General features: G+C 34.5%; 1 protein-coding gene across 5 annotated transcripts in view; it reads left to right on the forward strand.

Moving 5' to 3' along the window:
* The window catches only part of LOC149798584 (rhomboid-related protein 4-like), a 47,514-nt gene extending 25,289 nt beyond the window's left edge, over positions 1-22,225 (forward strand). For 4 of the 5 annotated variants that reach the window (XM_089957397.1, XM_089957398.1, XM_089957399.1 and 1 more), the window contains exons 4-6: positions 3,354-3,416; positions 5,737-5,862; positions 10,389-11,226. In XM_089957397.1, the coding sequence (XP_089813523.1) occupies positions 3,354-3,416; positions 5,737-5,862; positions 10,389-10,501 (302 nt within the window). In that variant the 3' untranslated portion in view covers positions 10,502-11,226. Of the gene's footprint in view, positions 1-3,353; positions 3,417-5,736; positions 5,863-10,388; positions 11,227-16,445 lie in introns of those variants that run through there. The other variant, XM_089957400.1, reaches the window with a different exon arrangement.
* The last annotated feature ends 380 nt before the right edge of the window (positions 22,226-22,605 follow it).

The following is a 22,605-nucleotide window of genomic DNA, read 5'->3' on the forward strand; positions in this document are numbered from 1 at the left end:
AACCTGAGCTGTGCCTACATTCATAACCTGAACTGTGTCTACATTCATAACCTGAGCTGTGCCTACATTCATAACCTGAACTGTGCCTACATTCATAACCTGAGCTGTGTCTACATTCATAACCTGAGCTGTGCCTACATTCATAACCTGAACTATGTCTACATTCATAACCTGAACTGTCTACATTCATAACCTGAACTATGTCTACATTCATAACCTGAACTGTGTCTACATTCATAACCTGAACTGTGCCTACATTCATAACCTGAGCTGTGCCTACATTCATAACCTGAACTGTGTCTACATTCATAACCTGAGCTGTGCCTACATTCATAACCTGAACTTTGCCTACATTCATAACCTGAGCTGTGTCTACATTCATAACCTGAACTATGTCTACATTCATAATTTGAACTATGTCTACATTCATAACCTGAACTGTGTCTACATTCATAACCTGAACTGTGTCTACATTCATAACCTGAACTATGTCTACATTCATAATTTGAACTGTGCCTACATTCATAACCTGAACTGTGTCTACATTCATAACCTGAACTGTGTCTACATTCATAACCTGAAATGTGTCTACATTCATAACCTGAACTGTGTCTACATTCATAACCTGAACTGTGTCTACATTCATAATTTGAACTATGTCTACATTCATAACCTGAACTGTGTCTACATTCATAACCTGAACTGTGTCTACATTCATAACCTGAACTGTGTCTACATTCATAACCTGAACTATGTCTACATTCATAACCTGACCTGTGTCTACATTCATAACCTGAACTGTGTCTACATTCGTAACTTGAACTATGTCTACATTCATAACCTGATCTGTGTCTACATTCATAATCTGAACTCTCCACATTGATAACCTGAACTGTCTAATTTGAACTGCATCTGCATTGAAAACATGAACTCTGTCTACACTGATGACCTAAACACCATGTACACTGATAACCTGAACTCTGTCTACACTGATGACCTAAACACCATGTACACTGATAACCTGAAATCTGTCTACACTGATGACCTAAACACCATGTACACTGATAACCTGAACTCTGTCTACACTGATTGAAAGGGCATATTTTATGAGTCTGAGAATAAAGGTTTCAGGTCCTGGTTGCAGTCCTTGGTCGGGGTGTTGGAATCACAAGGACATGTAATGTGCAGCCTAAGGGTGGGTTTTAGAGACACATGGATTTATATTAACCCTTTAGCTACGACTACCGCATCTAAGCGTCACCTGTAAATAGCTCCTGAACCCCACTGACCAATATATGCAGTGTCGATAAGACTAGTTTACTACCCCAGTGTCGCTTATGTGCATATAGTTCAGCAGTACTCAAAACCTGAGTGTCGCATCTATGCGAACGTGACTGCTATGTTAACTAAATGTTGATTGGTTGAAAGTACAGATGTTTACATATTTTTGATTTTCATAACCAATGAGAGAACTGTTTACTCAACAGTAGTGAAACTGCACAACAGCTGTAGTAGCTAAAGGGTTAAGTATTGGGATGGAAGTGGGTTTACGAGTCAACTGTAAATTGAAAATATTTTGTGGGGTACCAGCTGATGTGAATTTTATGGGTGCTACTAACCAATCATTTAAAGACCCAGCAATGATAATTCTGTGGAAACAATAATACACTGTCCCCAATAATCAGTGGTCCTTCTCATTTGTTGAAACAGTAGGACACCTTCCCCAATCCACAAATAAATCAATAATCCATTTGTGGAAACAGTGGGTCGTTTTCACAGAAGTAACAGTTGTGGTCATAAATACCCACAATACTATGTATGTGCCTTGCGCTGCCAATTTGCTTCCCTAAACCATTGTTAACATCACATACGTTCGGGATATGAATCTGATTTAATTGTCTGTAAGGATATTTATTTCATTTAAATTATACCTAGATTATGCTTGAAATTAAGAACCCTATAGTATGAAAGACAAAATAAAGCTGTAAAGTTCCCTGACTAATATTTGAAGTTGGAATACTGAAGTTGAACCACATGCATGCAAATTAATATAAAATAAAATGCAGTTATTTCTGATAGTCATTGTTGTGATTTTGTAATAAATTTATTATGTATTTTGCCCCCAAGTTTGCCATCTTGAAAGAGTATTTCCTGACATTGATCTTTGGAAGACAATATCAGTTATGAATTTCATAGCATGTGTATTATGCCAGAACTTTTATGTACAGATACTTTTCGTGAAAGTATGTGCTTGTGCCAAAGACATTTGACAAACCAATCTTAATTAGTATGGACAAATATTGTATTTGTGTTGGAGATGATGGACAGAGGATACTGTTGTATGAAAGCAAGAAATGTTCAAAGATGTCTTATCTTCAGTATATTATAATGAAATGTGTGCCTCATTGAACATGACTTTGTGTCAAATGTCAAAACCGACTATTCTTGATATGCGTTTAGAAATATGAAATTACATATTAACAAATCACTTTTTAACTAGAATAATAAGAAAATGATTGATTTCAGCCCATGAAAATTGAAAATCATTACATGTTTATACTTGTTTGTGTATCCATTTCTTTGTGCATCTTTTTATTGATGGATCTATTTGTTTATAGAAGAATTGCAAGATGGTTGAAATTTCAATGTTTGATTTGAGGGAAATAAAGCAGAAAAGTCACAAATTCGGTCTCGAGTGGTTGACATTCCTAATAGAATGTCATGTATTAGGTTGACATTCCTAATAGAATGTCATGTATTAGGTTGACATTCCTAATAGAATGTCATGTATTAGGTTGACATTCCTAATAGAATGTCATGTATTAGGTTGACATTCCTAATAGAATGTCATGTATTAGGTTGACATTCTTAATAGAATGTGATGTATTAGGATGTCTTTATGCACAAAATGAGACATACCTTTATAAATTTCAGGGAGAACACTGTTAGGTGCTTGTTTGCATGGGTAGGGAATCAAAATGGCAGATTTGAAAGTGCACACGTTTGATGATGTCACATGAAAACAACAGATAGGACACCTTCCCCAATCCACAATATAATGTACTGATGAAAATGTAAGTTTTAAAAAAATCAAGAAAATTGATACATGAAGATAAATTTGCAGTAATAAAAGGTGTGTATATATAATTAAGTAAATGTGTACACAGCAATTATTTCGCCATTACAGGTCCCTGTGATGGTAGTGTGATGTAGTATGAAAATTAGAATAATATATTGTGGGTATCTCAAGTGGTCATCATCTTTAGATTTAGAAAGGTCTCACCAGTATTTCATATATTTAATTTAAATTATTGGCAAATTGGTAATATTTTGACCATTTCAACCTATTTCAGGACCATCTTATACCTATACAGCCAGAACCACAGGGTATCAATACACTCCAGGCTACACAACAGGTGAGTTCAGCATAATATTGACATACCTGTGAATTGTGATAAGAAGGTGACTTAATGATGATGAAAACTAGGACACAACAACAACAAAATGCTGTTTGGCCTTATTATTGTATGACATACAGAACAGAGACTTGAGATCTGAATTTTTCTTTCAAGGGACTCAACATGGCTGTGAAACTTGTACCCATTTTTGAATAAATTTGATGTAGATTTCGTCATGGAGTGATGTTCCAGTAGAGAATGTCTTGGACTTTTTATTAAAGGCGTGGCATTTAAATAATATAAACATACAAGGCTTTTATTTTAAGATCTTTGCCCATTTTGCTTAAATCTTTCTTTTGTAAGTCTCTTTCTGGATACCTAACCTACTTGGTGGGGTTGTACTGATGTGCCATTAGACCCAATAGATATGTACTTACTCGGCATGGGGAAGGTGTGACATCCTGATCAAATTTTAAACTTTCCAGGGAGTTAGAGACTGCTCTTAGGGGATCAAAGAGAAACCCAGAAATTTTAATATGTTGGTCTTATGCATGTTACTTCATTGAACTATACAAAGATGACATGTACAAAATTAGTTATTGGTCAGTGGCAGAAAACCAGAGTGATGTTTGGTCAATGGCAAATAACCAGAGTGATAAAGAATGTCAACTGATGCACCTCAGCCTAAAAGTCTCTGCATGTATTGTAGCAGTAAAACTACTTTACACTTTATTAAATGTATTTTCAGTTTGAGGATTAATTTAATACATCTTTTCTTCAATTTATTGCTCATTTTTTTCTCAAAAATGAACGCACTTGACTTTTTGAATGCTTTTATCAAAGATTACAGTGTTGAGATTTATAAGCTTTTTGTCAAGCCTTTTTTAATTGCAAGACATGGTGAGTGTGGTGTCTTTAGTCAGAATAAATTCTGTTTTAAATTTTGTTCAATCCATTCAGTGCTGGATTGCGCCTTTCCAGTGCCCTAAGCGCTGAAAATATTATGGTCCACACACACACACACACACACAAAATGTGAATCAAAAGAAACAATATTAAAAGCTAAAAGATGTGAAAATACCTTAATTGCCATATCTCAAATAAAAATACTCATACATGCAGATTGAAATGATCACATATAATTGATTCAGTTTTATCATCAACAATTAATTTGAGTTTTTTCTAGTGCTTCTGTTGGGCTGGCGACCATAGCATGTGCTTAATTGGTAATCTACACTGAAGAATCCATTGTTAAAATTTTTGTACAGGGTCATAACTTGGACAGCGGCAAGACGTTGTGAGCCTGGTGATGACATGTTGTGTGAATTTTGTGTGCAATCCAGCATTAAAATTTTTGTACAGGGTCATAACTTGGACAGCGGCAAGACGTTGTGAGCCTGGTGATGACACATTGTGTGAATTTTGTGTGCAATCCAGCATTAAAATTTTTGTACACAAGTCATAACCTCAAAAACGGCAGGATGTAGTGAGCATGATGTTGTCAGTTAATGTTAAGGATGTAGTGAGCATGATGTTGTCAGTTAATGTTAAGGATGTAGTGAGCATGATGTTGTCAGTTAATGTTAAGGATGTAGTGAGCATGATGTTGTCAGTTAATGTTAAGGATGTAGTGAGCATGATGTTGTCAGTTAATGTTAAGGATGTAGTGAGCATGATGTTGTCAGTTAATGTAACCTTGTTAAGATTTTGTGCATAGATAAAACTTTGAAACAGGAGAGTTTGTGTCTTGTTTTTATGTATGGACATCATAATGGGATGCATCCCAGGTTAAAAAGGCTGCCCCATTTAGGTACCTCTTACGACATGCATGTAGGTATATTAAGTCTCTTCAACGTCCCTGAGCCTGCAGAGGAAAAATGAGAGTAAATGCTCTTGTTTTCTTTATGTACTTTTGTTCATTTATGTATGGATTTCATTTTGTAAAAGAATAAACATAATTTTTCTATAAAGATGTTATTTTCCATTTCTTCAAAAATTGGATAGCCACATACAGACCAGTCAAAGTCTGACATGTTATCTGCTTGCTGGAGATCTGCTTGGATAGGAGTGTCATAACTTTTTGAGATGGTATTAAAAAAATCAACATGGCTGCTAGATTTTCTTATATGGGATAATGGCAACTACAAAAACCACTTGCACTTGGCTTTTTCATGTGCAAGAAATTTGTATGAAGCAGTTTATATGTTCCAGTTTTGGAACTTGTTTTTCAAACTGTAAAAGTGTAGTTGTACATTGTTCTATTTTATATGTAAAGTTATTTGCTAGGTTAGCTTCTTGAAGAACAAACATTTATTAATTGCCTTTTTCGCTACACCAGGTGGTAGAGCTGCCTTTAGACAACCAGAACCAGCTGACAATGCAGGTTATTATGAATATTCTGGGGGCCTTAGCGAAGAGGAGCAAATCAGGAGAGCTACTGAAGAGAGTCGCAGGGAATATGAAAGTGAGAGACAGCATTCATTTTTATTTAGACTGACAAATTCCCTATGTTGTAGGCATATATTCAAGAATATTAAATTCAGACCTGGTCCTTTTTAAAGTGTGGATGACAGTAAAAAAGATAACTCCCTTCCCCCCCACACACACACTGTCTTTCTCAAAGTAAATGGAAGCTTAGGCAATTTTGGTGCTGTTTTACTATGAGTTTGTAGGAAAGTGTTGCTTATTTTATTCGGTATAATCTGCTATGGGGTCAGTTTATTTGATAAAGTACTAATTTGTCATCGAGTTCAGAAAGCCATAGTCCTGGGTTTTTTTTGCATTTGAATATGCCATTAATTGGAACAAAAGTCCAGTCAAACAGTGCTTGTCACATTTGACCATTAGTAATTATCTAATTAAGATCTAAAATGGTTTCCAAGAGATTCCAGGTAACTGTATTCGCAGGATCTTGGTAAAGCTAAATTAAAGTGTTATGTTAGGCATTTAAAAAGAATGCGATAAAATAAAGCTAATTTATAAAATATTCAAAGGCTGAAGGGTAAAACCAGTGTTGCACCAAATGTCACCTGCTGCCGGGTTCTTACGGTCTATGAAGGTCTTTGACAGTTTGGGAAAAATGAGGTAGCATTTTCAAGGCCTTGAAAGTTTAGGAAAATCGAGCAGATTACCCTGAGATCTTTAAAAGTCTTTGAAAATTGAAATAAACCCAAACATTTTTATTTCTTTCCATAATCACAGCAGTGGCTTCTCTTTTCAAAATGATTGAAGAGAAAAAACAGCAACTATATTAATGCATTTAAAGCAGTGCAGCCTGTTAAAAGAACAATTTATTTTGTATTAAATCTGCATAAATTACACATTTCAGAAATAACAATTGATGTTAACCTATCTTCCAGATCATTGTAAAGCAATTTTAGGAAATTAATTCTAGTTTGAATTTCATCATTAAACAATATTGTGGTATTTTGCATTTGTTGTTTTCTTATATAACATAACTTGTATACAAAAGGTTGGTGAAAATAGGTCTTGGAAATCTATGTTTGTGGTCTTTGAAAGTTTGAATTTATCATTCAGAATTCTGTATGTTATATAAAAGTTTGCTGGATGTGTATTGAGTTGTCTGTGTGGTTGGAGGCTAATATCAAGTAATTCATTGTAATATTGGACATGTATTGAGTTGTCTGTGTGGTTGGATCCTAATATCAAGTAATTCATTGTAATTTTGGACATGTATTGAGTTGTCTGTGTGGTTGGAGGCTAATATCAAGTAATTCATTGTAATATTGGACATGTATTGAGTTGTCTGTGTGGTTGGAGGCTAATATCAAGTAATTCATTGTAATTTTGGACATGTATTGAGTTGTCTGTGTGGTTGGAGGCTAATATCAAGTAATTCATTGTAATTTTGGACATGTATTGAGTTGTCTGTGTGGTTGGAGGCTAATATCAAGTAATTCATTGTAATATTGGATATGTATTGAGTTGTCTGTGTGGTTGGAGGCTAATATCAAGTAATTCATTGTAATTTTGGACATGTATTGAGTTGTCTGTGTGGTTGGAGGCTAATATCAAGTAATTCATTGTAATATTGGACATGTATTGAGTTGTCTGTGTGGTTGGAGGCTAATATCAAGTAATTCATTGTAATTTTGGACATGTATTGAGTTGTCTGTGTGGTTGGAGGCTAATATCAAGTAATTCATTGTAATTTTGGACGTGTATTGAGTTGTCTGTGTGGTTGGAGACTAATATCAAGTAATTCATTGTAATTTTGGACATGTATTGAGTTGTCTGTGTGGTTGGAGGCTAATATCAAGTAATTCATTGTAATTTTGGACATGTATTGAGTTGTCTGTGTGGTTGGAGACTAATATCAAGTAATTCATTGTAATTTTGGTGATAAACTTTACATTAAAAGGAGAATGTTATTTAGTGTAAGAAACAAAAATATACATAAATAATTGTACACCACAGTATTAGCATTTATAACAGTGCTGTCCAACCCGTGGCCCGCGGGCTGATTTTAAATGGCCCGCCAGAGCTCGAGCAGCTATATAGTCGTTGCTTTTCAGTTTTCTGCTGTGGCCCTCTGCTTCAAGAAAAACATTTGTCAGTGGTCCATGGTGTCAAAAAGGTTGGACAGCACTGCTTTATAACAACAGCTACTGCAACTTGAACTATTTATATTATTATTATTTACATTATTATTATTGTATGAAGTCACCATAATTGTCATTCTTTTCCCCTCTATATTGCCCAGCAGGAAATTTAACTTTTTCCTGTTCTGCCTAAGGGGGAGAAGTAAATTCATCCAGTTCTGCTTGGGGGGAGAAGTGACTTCTTCCTGGTGTGGAAGCCTAAGATAGTTTCCAGCAATCAGACGATCTTTTTTTATTTATAGTTGTTGAGCAAATATGCATTGAATGAGGAACCCCACACCCACCCACCTCAATGTTATTCTTATAAATTTTAACTTGATTCTTTGGCTAGTACAAAATGTAAAACAATGAATCATACTGCATCAAGATAACAATGGCTATTGAGCTATTACATCATTGCATGCTGATTATTACTTTGCAAGTTAGATTCCTTTCACTTCTAAGGAGATGATGGAACCTGCTTTTTTGTGTACTGAATATCTGTATTTACTTGCTAAGTCTATTCCTTTGACTTGTATAAGAGGAACCTGCTTTTTTGTGTACTGAATATTTGTATTTACTTGCTAAGTCTATTCCTTTGACTTATAAAAGAGGAACCTGCTTTTGTGTCAGTGTTTCCCTTTATGCACATTTGTGTATCAGGGACTCACGCTGGAGCAAATTGACGCACACATTTTGTTTCCGTGCATTTTTTTGACGCAAAGGATTTTCATAACGTGATCAGGATTTATTTACCGATACATACGTGACAAAGATACACCACACTACGAAACACTTGATGATAGCCGGCCAAGTTAGCAGGATGAAAGGTGTCATGCCGCCATATTTCAATTCTCAGTATAAAAGAAAAACATCAAGTACAACCAGGACAAGCCGCTAAAGTTATATTATATTCTATGTACTAAAAACCACATATACATAAGCGATTTAAATTAAAAATTTTGAATGACACTTACGTTTTTATTGGACATTGAATCAGTGATTCATATGACATTCTTACCATTACGTTTGCATGACAAACAATAAAATATATTTAGTATACAGGCGCAGCATATAATCTGGCACATTTATTAAGCAATGCATTAACACTTAGTTCATCGTTTTGGAACATATCCCACAAATGAAAGATTCGTCCTTGTTTTTCTTTAGTTTTCCGGGTCTGTCTTCATTTTAGTTTCCCTTCCGAAACCATCTTCAGTTGACTAGGAATGGTGTTTGCCTCCTTGTACAGGAGAGTCACTACCAGATACAATGACAACTTCGATTTCATTGCACGGCGATTTAAGCTGTTGTGCCAGCCTTCAACGTCGTTGTTAGTTCTAATTGCCCTCTGGAATACTGACCATGTTGCTGGAAGCCATGTTGGATTTGTTATCCAAGGTTTTTTCAACATACTCCATCAGTTGTACTAACTGTTCAGTATTGGCCTTTTCCTTCATTTTGTAAAATGCGTACTAGATGCAGCATAAGTAAATTCAATTGTCGGGTGAAAATGATTTAGGTGATCAATAAAATTTTCCAGTTCTTCGGCTGACTGCTTCCAGATATAAATATGTCATTGAAAAATCTGAACCAAAGAGATGGATTAAACTTTTCGTTTTGAAGAAAGGCCTTTTTAGATTTACCCATGAAAGGAAAGCGTATGAAGGAGCCATATTAATACACATTGCCGTACCATTATGTATATGTATTTCGTATTATTAAATTGAAAATATTTATTTTCCAAGATAAGTTTTAATATTATAGAAATATCTTCACAAGATAGTGGGCTATTATTAGGATTGTAATCAAGAAAATTTGTACACGTTTCAATACCAACTGCATGCGGAAAGTTGGTATATAGTGATGTTACATCTAATAATATCAGGAGTGAAATTAACAGATAGCTGTGGAATAGACTTCAACTTTTTAATGAAAGTTGTTGTATCTTTAATATATGATTTCATTATGAGTTTTGGGTAATATGTAGAATTGAGGTGTACGCATGTTAAGAGTGAAAGTATCAAATTCCTCATATACGGAATTATTGTTTTTAGCCATCTCATTAATGCATGTTGAAATTTTTTGTTTCATTTCTATTGACGGATCTTCGCCAATATGTTTGTAGTAGTTTTCATCATTTAATTGACGTTCAACTTATTTAAAATAATCTTCTTGATTCATAATAATAATAGTGTTTGACTAATCATCCTTTTTAATCACTATACTGTCGTCATTCATTAGATTATATAAAGACTGAATTTTGTCTTAGAAATATTACTATGATATTGTTTTTATGATTACCAGTTAATATCTCTTTTGTGATCGCGTATAAATAAAAATCTAAAAATGAATCACGTAAAAGATCTTTTAATTCTGTTATAAAAAGGTTTTGGGGCGACTTCTCCAGACGAAGTGGGGCGACTTCTCCAACCACTCTGGGGTGACTTCTCCAGATACGCTGGGGCGACTTCTCCCAGGGCGAGTTCTCTGCATACCTAGATGTTTAATCTCAGTGCTTGTTGCACTAGAAAGTGATCTCCAGATTAAAACGACGTGCACTAAAAATCATTAGCGAAGAAAGTGAAAGAAGCAGAACACAAAAGAATAACTGTGGATCTGACTTCAGTGAAAAATGGAGAAAATAATACCCTTGACTGGAATACGGTATTCATACATTAGGATTACCGGTGTGACTTATGATCGCATGATAGCGAAGAATGCAAAAGTGAATAATCCTTTCGTGACAGGGTCTTGGAATTTTAAAAAATCTGCCCTTGTTCGCCACAAGATATCTGGAGAACACATTATAGCCCAAGACATTCTTTCACAACAAAGAAATCAGTAAACTTGCATAGACAAATGCGTTATTTGGATTACAAAGTCAGTGGGTCATTACAGATTTTGTTGGTTTTTAACTTTGCTGCAATGAAAGATAGATCTTAAAGTTCAAGTGTAACTTATTTAAAAGAAGATGAATCATTATCCTCCTTGATATTTGGATAAATATGTTCTAGGACGAAGTACAATGAAACCGATGATAGTACACATTTTATTAAAGGCAGTAATTTGACTGCCATCTTGTTTAAAAGATTTATTTGGTTTTTTGTATTGGCTTGTATGTACTGTGTTGGGCTATAATATTGCTTCATAATGATTATAAGGAGACTGTTAAAAGTACGACTTTAAAACAAATGAACTAATAAAATTATTCTTTGAATGGACAATGCATTTGCTTGTTAATTGTGCATGTTGGTTTATTTGTATGAGAGAGAGAGAGAGAGAGAGAGAGAGTATGTTGTGCAAGTTGCAATATTCTGTTTCAAGCTGAAAAAGTACAAGTCATATAAAAATTTGTCAGTACATTTTTGACCCCCACATTTTTTATTTGACCCCCAGTTCTGACACCAAGGGTTTTTTTTTACCCTCAATTTTACACCTCTGGGGGATACACTGTGTGTGTACTGAACATTTGTAATTACATGCTAAGTCCTCTTCCATTGACTTATAAAAGAGGAACCTGCTTTTGTGTGTACTGAACATTTGTATTTACTTGCTAAGTCCTCTGCCTTTAACTTATAAAAGAGGAACCTGCTTTTGTGTGTACTGAATATTTGTATTTACTTGCTATGTCCTCTTCCTTTGACTTATAAAAGAGGAACCTGCTTTTGTGAATATTAAAAATAATTTGCAATTTTTGTCAAAGCTCTATCTGCCCCTTTATCAGTCTAAGGGAGACAACTCTATTAAGTTTGTGAAATTTTCTATCTCTTATAGGGAAAATGGGAGAGATTTTAACAAATATCTAAGTTTGAAAAATCTGTTGATTTAATGTTTTATGAGATCATAAATATAAATACAAGCTGAACTTACTCAAACACAATATGTTTACCTGACACTGTGATGCCATAACATTGTGACTATCTTTCACTATTAATGATCTTCATTGGCACAAGAACAAACACCGAAATGACTGTTTTTCATGGTTACCAGTTTGTGTAAATTTTTGTGATTGCTAGAAACCATAAATTTAAAGACCCAAAGAATAATGACCCATCAAAGTAACTGGGCCCATTTCTCCAATCCAAGTATTTAACCCTTTAGCTATGACTGCCACATCTAAGCGTCACCTGTAAATAGCTCCAGAACCCCACTGATGCATATATGCAGTGTTGATAAGCCTAGTTTACTATCCCAGTGTTGTATTTATGCAGACATGACCGCTATGTTAACTAAATGTTGATTGGTTGAAAGTACAGAAGTTTAAATATTTTTGTTTATCATAACCAATGAAAGGACTGTTTGCACAACATTTAGATACAAGTTTGAAAGCTGAGAGGTTAAATTTAGACACACTGTCGGGGCTTTTCTGCACTTTACGAAACGTGTAGTTGAGATAAAAAAAGATGGATTCCAATTTGGATATGAAAAACTTTAAAGGGTTCAGTGCAAGCGATATCAAAGAGTTTAATGGTTCACTCTTAGAAAATGGATCAGATATTGATGTTAGTTAGATTGCACAGTGGAGTTATGATCTTGCCATGTTCAAGATCAATTTTGATCCTCATGTTGATTCAGCAATCGAGCTTGGACCACTAATGAGAAAGGTTTTTTCTCAGGTTTGTTTTGTGAATGTCTGGTGAAATTGCTTGTGAAAGAAATAAACAATTATGCCAAGAAAATGGGGGACCAAAAGTAAGACCTGAAATGGTATGAAATCAGCATCATGGAGATGTGGGCATATCTTGGAATATACATCGTCATTTATGTGTGGATAATGACTGTTTTGAGAGGTACCACTCTCAACTTTGTGATTAGAATGTGGATTTCCGTCATGTTTTTATGTGTATATATGTAAATATTGGATTTATTTTGTGGGATTCAAAACAGTTTACATGACTGGGATCTCTTGTATGATGGGATGTTGGAGTATATTAAGTGGAAATATATGAATAACAGACACTATACAAGGTAAGCTGTTTTTTTATTTCACTGAAATCCTCCAAAAATTAATGAAATAATGAATATAAATGTAAGCATGTTTTCATTGTCAGTTTCTGTAGTCAGCCATGATGATGCTCTAGTATTCAGCCTAGCAACCAGCCTCAGTAGTCTCAGTAACTGATATGATAGCACTCAGCAGTAGTGAGACTGCACAACAGCTGTAGTAGCTAAAGGGTTAAATTAAGGGACCAAATTTGATCCAAAATGGTGAAAATTAATGTCAATGAAAACATTTGAATAGGGTTTACGTTCCCCCATCATTTGAAGAAAAAAATTGACATGTACTAAGACAAAGAGGTGTTGATTTAGCTGCACTAGGGGGCAAATTACATTTTCAGAAGTCATTACAAAAGGTTGGTTAAATCATGCAGTTTAATCTGACAATACTTTTTTATCCTAAGTCTAAGCCATTATTTTGTCAAACATCTTAATATAAATATCATTGTATCTTGTATAGTCTGGTTTATGGGCTCTTACATCAAATTATAAATGGTGGTGTAAAGAGTCAGTCTACCAGACCACATCTTCCACCAAGTTTTACCTAATTGAAATGCATGATATGTTGATGTGATGGTTCATGAAGCAAAATGGCAGCCTTAAATCACTAACCACTAGCCAATGACTAACAGTTTAAGCATTCTGTTCAAGTATAAGGCACTGCTGGGAAAATAAAAACAAGAAGAAAAGCTTGAGTGGCAAAGAACTATGGCAGGAAAAAAAGATTGTTGGATTTTTTTCTCACAGTGCAAATGGGAGGGGGGTGCACAGTGAAATGTGTATGACATACAAAGCATGCTGCAATTAGGGTGTGTGTGGAATATTTGTGAATGTAAAACTAGAAGAACAATGCTTGCCATGAAAAGTCAAAGAGCCATCATGTGAAAAATACCAGGATTATATGGATCCAAGCAAAACTAAGACAGCTCCAGCACTTCGAGTTTTGAACACCTTAATAAAATTATTTTTATTTGATTGGAAGGACCAGTTATTTTTTCTCTGCAGGACCAGATTTTTTCCGTGTTTGCTAACCCTGCTGTTCAGTGAAATAATCTCTGTTAAGTCAACATACCTGATGTGAGTTTTGTGCATACAGTTAATTTTTACCACAATGTTTTAGAAATTAAATGAATCCCACAATGTGCCTATTAGAATAGACCCTTGATAAATTCACAGTATTATACATTTTGATAAACGAGTATTTTTATCTTGCCAAAACAATTTAAAGAAAATGAATCCAAATAAATGAAATAATGTATAAATTGCTTTGCATTTTTGTCGTAGTAGAATTAAATGAATGTAGTACAGGAAATGGGAAGAACACAATTGTTGATATGCTACACTCATACTTGGGTTGGAAAAATGGAAGCAGTTACTTCTTCCTCAAGACAAAATAAAAATGGATTTAAATAACACAAACTTGAAAAGTGCTTGAATCTTAATGGCTACCTTGAAAAGTGCTCGAGGTCAATGCCAGAAAGTATTGGAAAGGTGCTTCAGAATGCTTAGTAGTTCTTGAAAATTAATTGAAAAACATTAATTTACTGACATAATTATTGCATAAACAAAATCCATTAAAAATGTCAGAAACTTGATCTTCCAGGAGTTGTACTTCATTTTGGATTGCTTACATAGTCAGTAAGATTTCAGCTGCTAAGGTCACCTTATTCAGTGGGACTTCAGCTTAATCAGTAAGACTTCAGCTGCTAAGGTCACCTTATTCAGTGGGACTTCAGCTTCATCAGTAAGACTGGGTTTCTGAGGTTGATGACATGCCAGTCAAGTACTTGGAGGCAATAAGTGCTGTTATGGGAGGCAATAAGTGCAATATAGAAGTAAGATGTCTCAGTGATAATGGATAAGCTAATTGAAAGGAAACTGAAATTAGCTCTATGGGTAACAGTGCTCTGAAATACCTGGGCGAGAGTGAGAAGTACAAAAAATAATGAAATATCAATATTAGGAATGAATTTGGAAAATTTTTGCATAAACATAAAAACTCAGGGAGTCAGAAACTTAAACAAATAATTCACTCATCTGATGTTGATGCCCACTTCAGCCTTCACCTTGGCCAAGCTCTAAAAAAATAGGGTTCTTATCTGAGAATAAAATACTCTGCACAGCATAATCAGCATTCTTAAGTTAAGATCCAATTAAAGTTCTTGAAAATTCAATATGATTTTTCATTAAAAAACAAATTTTGTAATGAAATGTATGTATAAAGCATGAGGGGGAAGTGATCAAGTTTGAGGAGAATTGAGGGAGTAATGAAGTGAAACTATAGTTTTCATTCTCAGTTTTGTATTTTTTTATTTTAATTATTCATAATTGTCATCTTTACAATAATCAAAAATTTCTTGATTGGAATTTTCATAAATATGTAAAATGAGTTGTTTTTATTTGCTGCTTATTTTATCACTAGTTGCTTATGTGCATAATTCCAAAACCTTTCTAATAATGAAATGTGTATTCTTAATATTTAATTTTACTCTATAGACAGCTTTGCATATGTCTAGCTTTTCTTGTGGGGATTTCTTATGTTTTGGAATAATGCAGTTACAGTCAAGTCTTCCAGCTAGGAATTTCCAGTAGAGGACAGGATGAGAGGTACTTTTGTTGAACGATTTTTTAGTCAGTTTTTGTAACCAATTGCATTTTTGTGATAAAAAGGTGATATCAGTAATCAATTATGCATTTAATCTTTTTTAAAATAGAAACACAAAATCACTTTTACAAGTTTATTCTACATTAACAATAAGTGAAAAAATACAAATATGAAATAAGACATTTTAGGTAATTTAGTGATCTGGATTGAGGCAGATGGGAGGGCTTTTGGCATATTTGAAAGGGCAGGGATGGGTTGCTAGATAACTGCTGAAGGGAGAGCACTCTATTTTGCTTGCTGAGGTCAGTCGTAATCTTTTTAAATCAGCCTCTCATACTCACCTTACGACTTATAAGAACCAGTGCAAGGTAGTGAGTGATAATGTTGTAACGTAAACTGTTGATTTCATCGAGCTGCAGATGAGACCAATTTCAGGTGAAAATTTGGGTTTGGAGGCTATCAATGTGCCACATTGGTCCCTACTGTAAATGTGCTGTTAATGTTCAGTCACACATTGGTCCCTACTGTAAATGTGCCGTTAATGTTCAGTCACACATTGGTCCCTACTGTAAATGTGCCGTTAATGTTCAGTCACACATTGGTCCCTACTGTAAATGTGCCGTTAATGTTCAGTCACACATTAAAACCTTATGATAGCCTTGAATCCTAGATAACCATGATTGAAAACTAGTATGGATTAAGAGTGTACAACTCGAAGACAGGGATGGGGTGGTTGTGAGGGTGGGTGGGTCTGCAATTGAGGCAAAGTGATAATTGCTCAAATGCATTAAAAACAGTTGATCGGTAAGGAATGTAAATATTTTTCCATATTTTTTTCAGGTAGAAATGCTGGTGGAAGCAGATTGTATCCTGATCTGGATGAGATAAGAAGACGAAGAGCTGAACATTACGAATGACTCTTTGTTATATATCACAAGATATCGATACAGGAAGGACATATATTATATATATATATTGAAAATCTTGCATGAGTACTCATGGCAAATGAAATTTGTGAAATGAATCTGATATGTAATAATATAAATTTTTGTTTCCTCTGGATTTCATTATATACAGAAATTTATTTTATTATTATCATAATTATTATTATTGTTATTGTTGTTGTTGTTTAAAGCTAAATTCTCTCATAAAAAATGATAATAACATGACATGATTTTGTGGCTCACCCAGTGAATAGTTTTGAAAATATTTTGAGCTAAGGTTGTTGTTGTTGTGGGGTTTAACTCCATTTTTCAGCACACGATAGGCTATACATGGCAGCCAGTATTAATGATGGAGGAAGAACCCAGGAAAACCCCGGAAAGAACCGCCGACCCACAAGAAGCTACTGGCAAGCTTTCTCACATATCAACATTGGCCGAATCCAAGACTTGAACCAATGCAAAAGAGGTGAGATGGCAGTGATCCATAACATAGAGCGCTTTAGACCACTCGGCCACTCAGGGCCCTTTAAGCTAAGGTACACCGTAAATTAAAAAATATAGGGGAGATACCCAAGTGAGGAAATAAAACTCAAGTCAAACACTTTAGCATTTGAAATAAGGTGCAGTGTTTTCCAGTATATTTTTTGTCGTGCATAATGTCAGAACACTGGCAGTGAGGTCACCTTGGCACACACAGCCTAATTAAATAGGGAGATGTTGAAGTAAAGTGTAGAGAGAGGGTGCTTTCTCCATCCTGATGTCGCTACAAGATGATTAGTACCTGTCTAAAACCATGTGTACCATTATGTATGTAGTAAACCCAGTCCATAAACAGGAGTATCATTAAGGGTGTAGTGAACCCAATCCAAAACCAGGTGTACCATTAGGTGTGTATTAATCCCAATCCAAAACCAGGTTTATCATTAGGTGTGTAGTGGACCAAATCCAAAACCGGGTCTGCCCCAAATGATGCAGTAGACCCAATCTAAAACCGGGTCTGCCCCAAATGATGCAGTAGACCCAATCTAAAACTGGGTCTGCCCCAAATGATGCAGTAGACCCAATCCAAAACCTGGTCTGCCCCAAATGATGCAGTAGACCCAATCTAAAACCGGGTCTGCCCCAAATGATGCAGTGGACCCAATCTAAAACCGGGTCTGCCCCAAATGATGCAGTAGACCCAATCTAAAACCGGGTCTGCCCCAAATGATGCAGTAGACCCAATCTAAAACCGGGTCTGCCCCAAATGATGCAGTGGACCCAATCTAAAACCTGGTCATTCATTAAGTATGTGGTAGACCCCATTGGAAACCAAGACAGTCATCTTCACTAAATACATTTTGACACTTCAGAGAAAGCTTATCTTGTTGTTGTTGTTGTTGTTGTAGGGTTTAATGCCATTTTTCAGCACACGATAGGTTATACATGGCGGCCAGTATTAATGGTGGAGGAAGAACCGGGGAAAACCCTAGAAAGAACCACCGACCCACGAGAAGCTACTGGCAAGCTTTCTCACATACCCACATTGGCTGAATCCGAGACTCGAACCCACGCAGACAGAGGTGAGATGGCAGTGATCCGTAACGGAGAGCGCTTTAGACCACTCGGCCACTCGGGGCCCCTTATCTTGTAGATAGATGCAACACTAGGTCGGTATATTAACAATCATCCATAATACTAATCTAGCATAGCCATCGTATAAAGTCAGTGCATGTATTAGACATTTCATGCCAGATACCTGAGACTTTGGAGGAAAACAATTCACAAGGTATCAAAACATAAGAAGAAGTAAACAGAATACATGATATTAAAAGAGATAACATTGCAAGAACTATGAAAAGCAGATGAGAACAGAAAAAAAGATTGTAGATGTACTTGAATGTTTAGACCCAAATTCAAGCCTATACAAGCCTTACAAATGTTTAGACAAATTCAATACCCTATCTTTCGCTCTACAAGCATTACGAATGCTTAGACACACATTCAACACCCACTCTATCACTATACAAGCTTTATGAATGTTTAGACACAAATTCAATACCCTATCTATCACTATGCAAGCTTTATGAATGTTTAGACACAAATTCAATACCCTATCTATCACTATACAAGCCTTATGAATGTTTAGACACAATTTCAATACCCTATCTATCACTATGCAAGCCTTATGAATGTTTAGACACAAATTCAATACCCAATCTATCACTATACAAGCCTTATGAATGTTTAGACACAAATTCAATACCCAATCTATCACTATACAAGCCTTATGAATGTTTAGACACAAATTCAATACTCTATCTATCACTATGCAAGCCTTAAGAATGTTTAGACACTTATTCAATACCATATCAATATACAAGCCTTACGAATGTTTAGACAAATTCAATACCCTATCTATCATTATGCAAGCCTTTCAGACTTTGAAGGGAAGGAAAAATAAAATGCCTCACATTCGATCCTATTGAGTAGCAGATAAATAAATAATCCTTGGCAGACTGAAATGTAGAAATAAATATTTTGTCACTTTACAATCACACAAGAGTTGCATATAAAAAATAAATGATGTAATCTGCCTAAACGGTCAAGAGATTTAAAGGTTAAATAATGATATTAGAATAAAAGTTACTGACTTGATAATAGCTACCAAAAATACCATTCCATAGATGCAGAATATGATGATTTTACTGAGATAATGGTAATGAAAAAAATAAAATTAATGTTAATGGAATCGTGATTGGAGTTGTGGAAACAACTTACAACTAACAGATGAAATACAAACTGATGTTACATTCCCTGAATTTTATGACAAGTTATATGATGTTGAACAGTAAAAAAAAAAAATACATGAAATAATATACATAATGATTTTAAAATGTTGGTACAAGGTACAATTGATGAGCTAGACAAATAGATGAAAGGTACTAGTAAAAGATTTAACCAATTTAGGACAAATCGATGAAGGTACTAGTAAAAGATTCAACCAATTTAGGACAAAAACTGATAATGGAAACCATTCCATTAAGAGCTCAAAAAGATAAATGATATTGCATGAAGTGGTAGGATTTACACAATTAAATCTGGAATAATCTAAGACAGACATTCAAAACTGAACTTAACATAAAACGGGGTTTAAAGACTTGCATTGGGTATTGGAATGGATGACTTAAAATGAAAGGAGTTTGGTGACAAAATCAAACTGATGTCTGTTTGTATATTATTTAATAAGTAAAATGTTGAAAAATACTAAAGTGAACAAGTTAAACATGAAAATTTATTGTTGCATGTTTTAAAAGATGGAAGTACACCTAAAATAGTAGTTAATATTTTTGTATGCTCATCAGATTTTACCCAAAACACAGTATAACATGTAATCTAGAATTCCATCCTTAAAAAACAAAACCAGATCTGATTTATATACAAATTGTATCAAGTATTCTGAAGGTAAAGGAGGCAGAGAATTTTATACAGGATTAGAAATATAGGGTTTTTGCGCCACACTCAGTAAATGAATCATGTATATATGAAACCAAAGAGAACAAAGTTTCAAATTGAAGATTTACGAGTCCTAAATTTCTTCACAAATTCTAGTTATTACTGTTATATTATTTGCATTAGTCTTGTTAAAATTATATATCGAAGCAATATCAAAATATATTGTTATGAAATGCAACAAAATGACAGCAGCAGGAATAGTTGTAACAAGAACTAACATTATTTACCGGAAGTCACTTTGTGGCACTGTTGGATGGAGATTTTTGCAGGATAAGTAGTTTACAGAAACAAATGAAAATAGAGCTTAGACACTGGATTACTTGAACGAAACTTGAAAGGTTTGGTTAGGTTTATTGGTATTTTTATTGAGTAAAATGTTTGGATTCCATGTTATCCCTTATACAGGCTTCACCATTTGTAAACTGTTTTAATATTTCTTTGATGTTTTTGTCATGTAAGGGGCCCCATTTAACTGAGTTGTCCAAGGCACTTGCTTTCACAGGTCACTCAACTCACCTTTGTGTGGGTTCGAGTCTAGACTGATCCATTGTGGTTATATGGTATCACGGTACCAATTGTTTTTCCATATACCTCAATGCTAATGTTTTGTGAAATAAATATACTTTCTGTCCTACTTGGGCATGCATGTCACACGCTGTCATATAGAACAATGCTAGATTGTCAATTTGACAATGACATAACCAGGTACTCCATTGCATTTAAGAGAGATAACTCTACTGGAACTAGACAGGGGTAAGAGTTATCTAGTCACAACAAGCACATTTTCAGGCATGTGTACCATATTTTAAAAAAATCATAAAAAATACAAAATATGATCTAGATAGAAATTAACACAAACTCACATGTTGCCAAGAGGCTCAACTTTTTTTTAAGCCAAACAGAAAGTACAAGTCTTACATAATGCACCAATCACAGCTAGTTTTGTTCTTTAATTCTGAATACAATGTTCCATACACCTTAAGCTCCGCCCACCTGGACTTGCGCAATTGGTACCGTTATACCATATGAGAAAACTTGCCATTAGCATCCCATGGGTCAGTGGTTCTTCCTCCGCTAAATATACTGGCCAACATGTAAATAGCCGAATCTTGTGATGAAAAATGGAATCAGATCTCACAAAACCGAACCTTAATCAATTGAATTTGTAACCAGTTTTTCCATAGTCATTCCCAAAAGTGCAAGTCAGAATGTTCTTTTTAACTGTTATTTCTTTTCCTACTTTCTTGATCCGATCAAAAATAATGAAATGCTTGCTAAATGAAACACGTATGCTATGTCCTGCTTCAGGTGGAGATTGTAACCAGACAAGTATTGAATGAACATTCGTGTACATTTGTTATGTGTTGGACCCTAATATTTGGTGAAGGTCGTCTAGGTTTTGATCTGTTATCATTTTCATGGAGATATGATGTATTTGTTGAATTATATTGTTGTTCATCTTGGTGAATATCATGGAATTTTTTCCTTAATTCTTCATGCCCTGGGTTTGCAGATTTGCTTGACACATACAAACAGTTCTTCAATAAAGTATGATTTCTTGTGGATTATTAGTTTGTATCCACACCGAGAAAAAAATATGACCAGAGGAATGTGTTTGGCTGTATTAATTGTCCAGAAGGTGTCAAGATTCTTTATGACAAGTTTGTGCCTTTGCTACATCTATAATTTCCAAATCATAATATGGAAATTGTAATTGGTGTTGATAGATATTGAATGTTATAACTGAACCTGTATGCTTTATATCTATCCAGTTATCTTTTTTGTTAAATAGTTGATCATATTCTGATGTTTGTTTTGTGGCATATGTTATGAGAAATTTTTAAACATTTTTTTAACCAACATGCAATGTCTGTTTGTGATCAGTCTTTCAACTTCATTGTGCCTTGTGTATTGTAAGTCATGAAGTCCACCACACTGAGCATGCCAGCATGTCTTTCTCCTTCCATTTCAGTTATTCTAACTGGTTTTATATAATAATGCTCAACTACTTCATAAACATTTACTTATCAAATTTATTCTGGAATTTTCTAATGTCTTCTAATATTACCAGACATCATTTAGAACAAAGGCTTGTATTTTGGTGATCACTTTAGATATTTGTTAAGATTATTTCAAACTGATACTAAAGCATAGGAAATAAATCTATCATTTTATTTCTTATCTTGGTGCAAGCTTTTTCTGTGAACCCATTTAGACAAATTTAGATGTCAGCTTCCTCATTGCCATTGATACCTATATATATGAGCAGTGTTAAGTACTCTGTACTCCTTCTCGATTATATCTCTGTACTCCTTCTCGATTGTATCTCTGTACTCTGTACTCCTTCTCAATTGTATCTCTTTTATAAATATCGTGTTTATGTCATAACTTTACATTTACTTAAGAATTGAGATATTGTTAGTATAAAATCTTGTTTACTTTTCAAGCAAACAAATCTCAAAATCTTGGTGCTATTTAGAGTAATTAATTTGGATAATATTTCATATATATATATATATATATATATATATATATATATATATATATATATATATATATAT

Source organism: Sinohyriopsis cumingii, chromosome 5, assembly GCF_028554795.1.
Source record: "Sinohyriopsis cumingii isolate HCF-2022 chromosome 5, ASM2855479v2, whole genome shotgun sequence".
In the NCBI taxonomy this organism is placed as follows: domain Eukaryota; kingdom Metazoa; phylum Mollusca; class Bivalvia; order Unionida; family Unionidae; genus Sinohyriopsis; species Sinohyriopsis cumingii.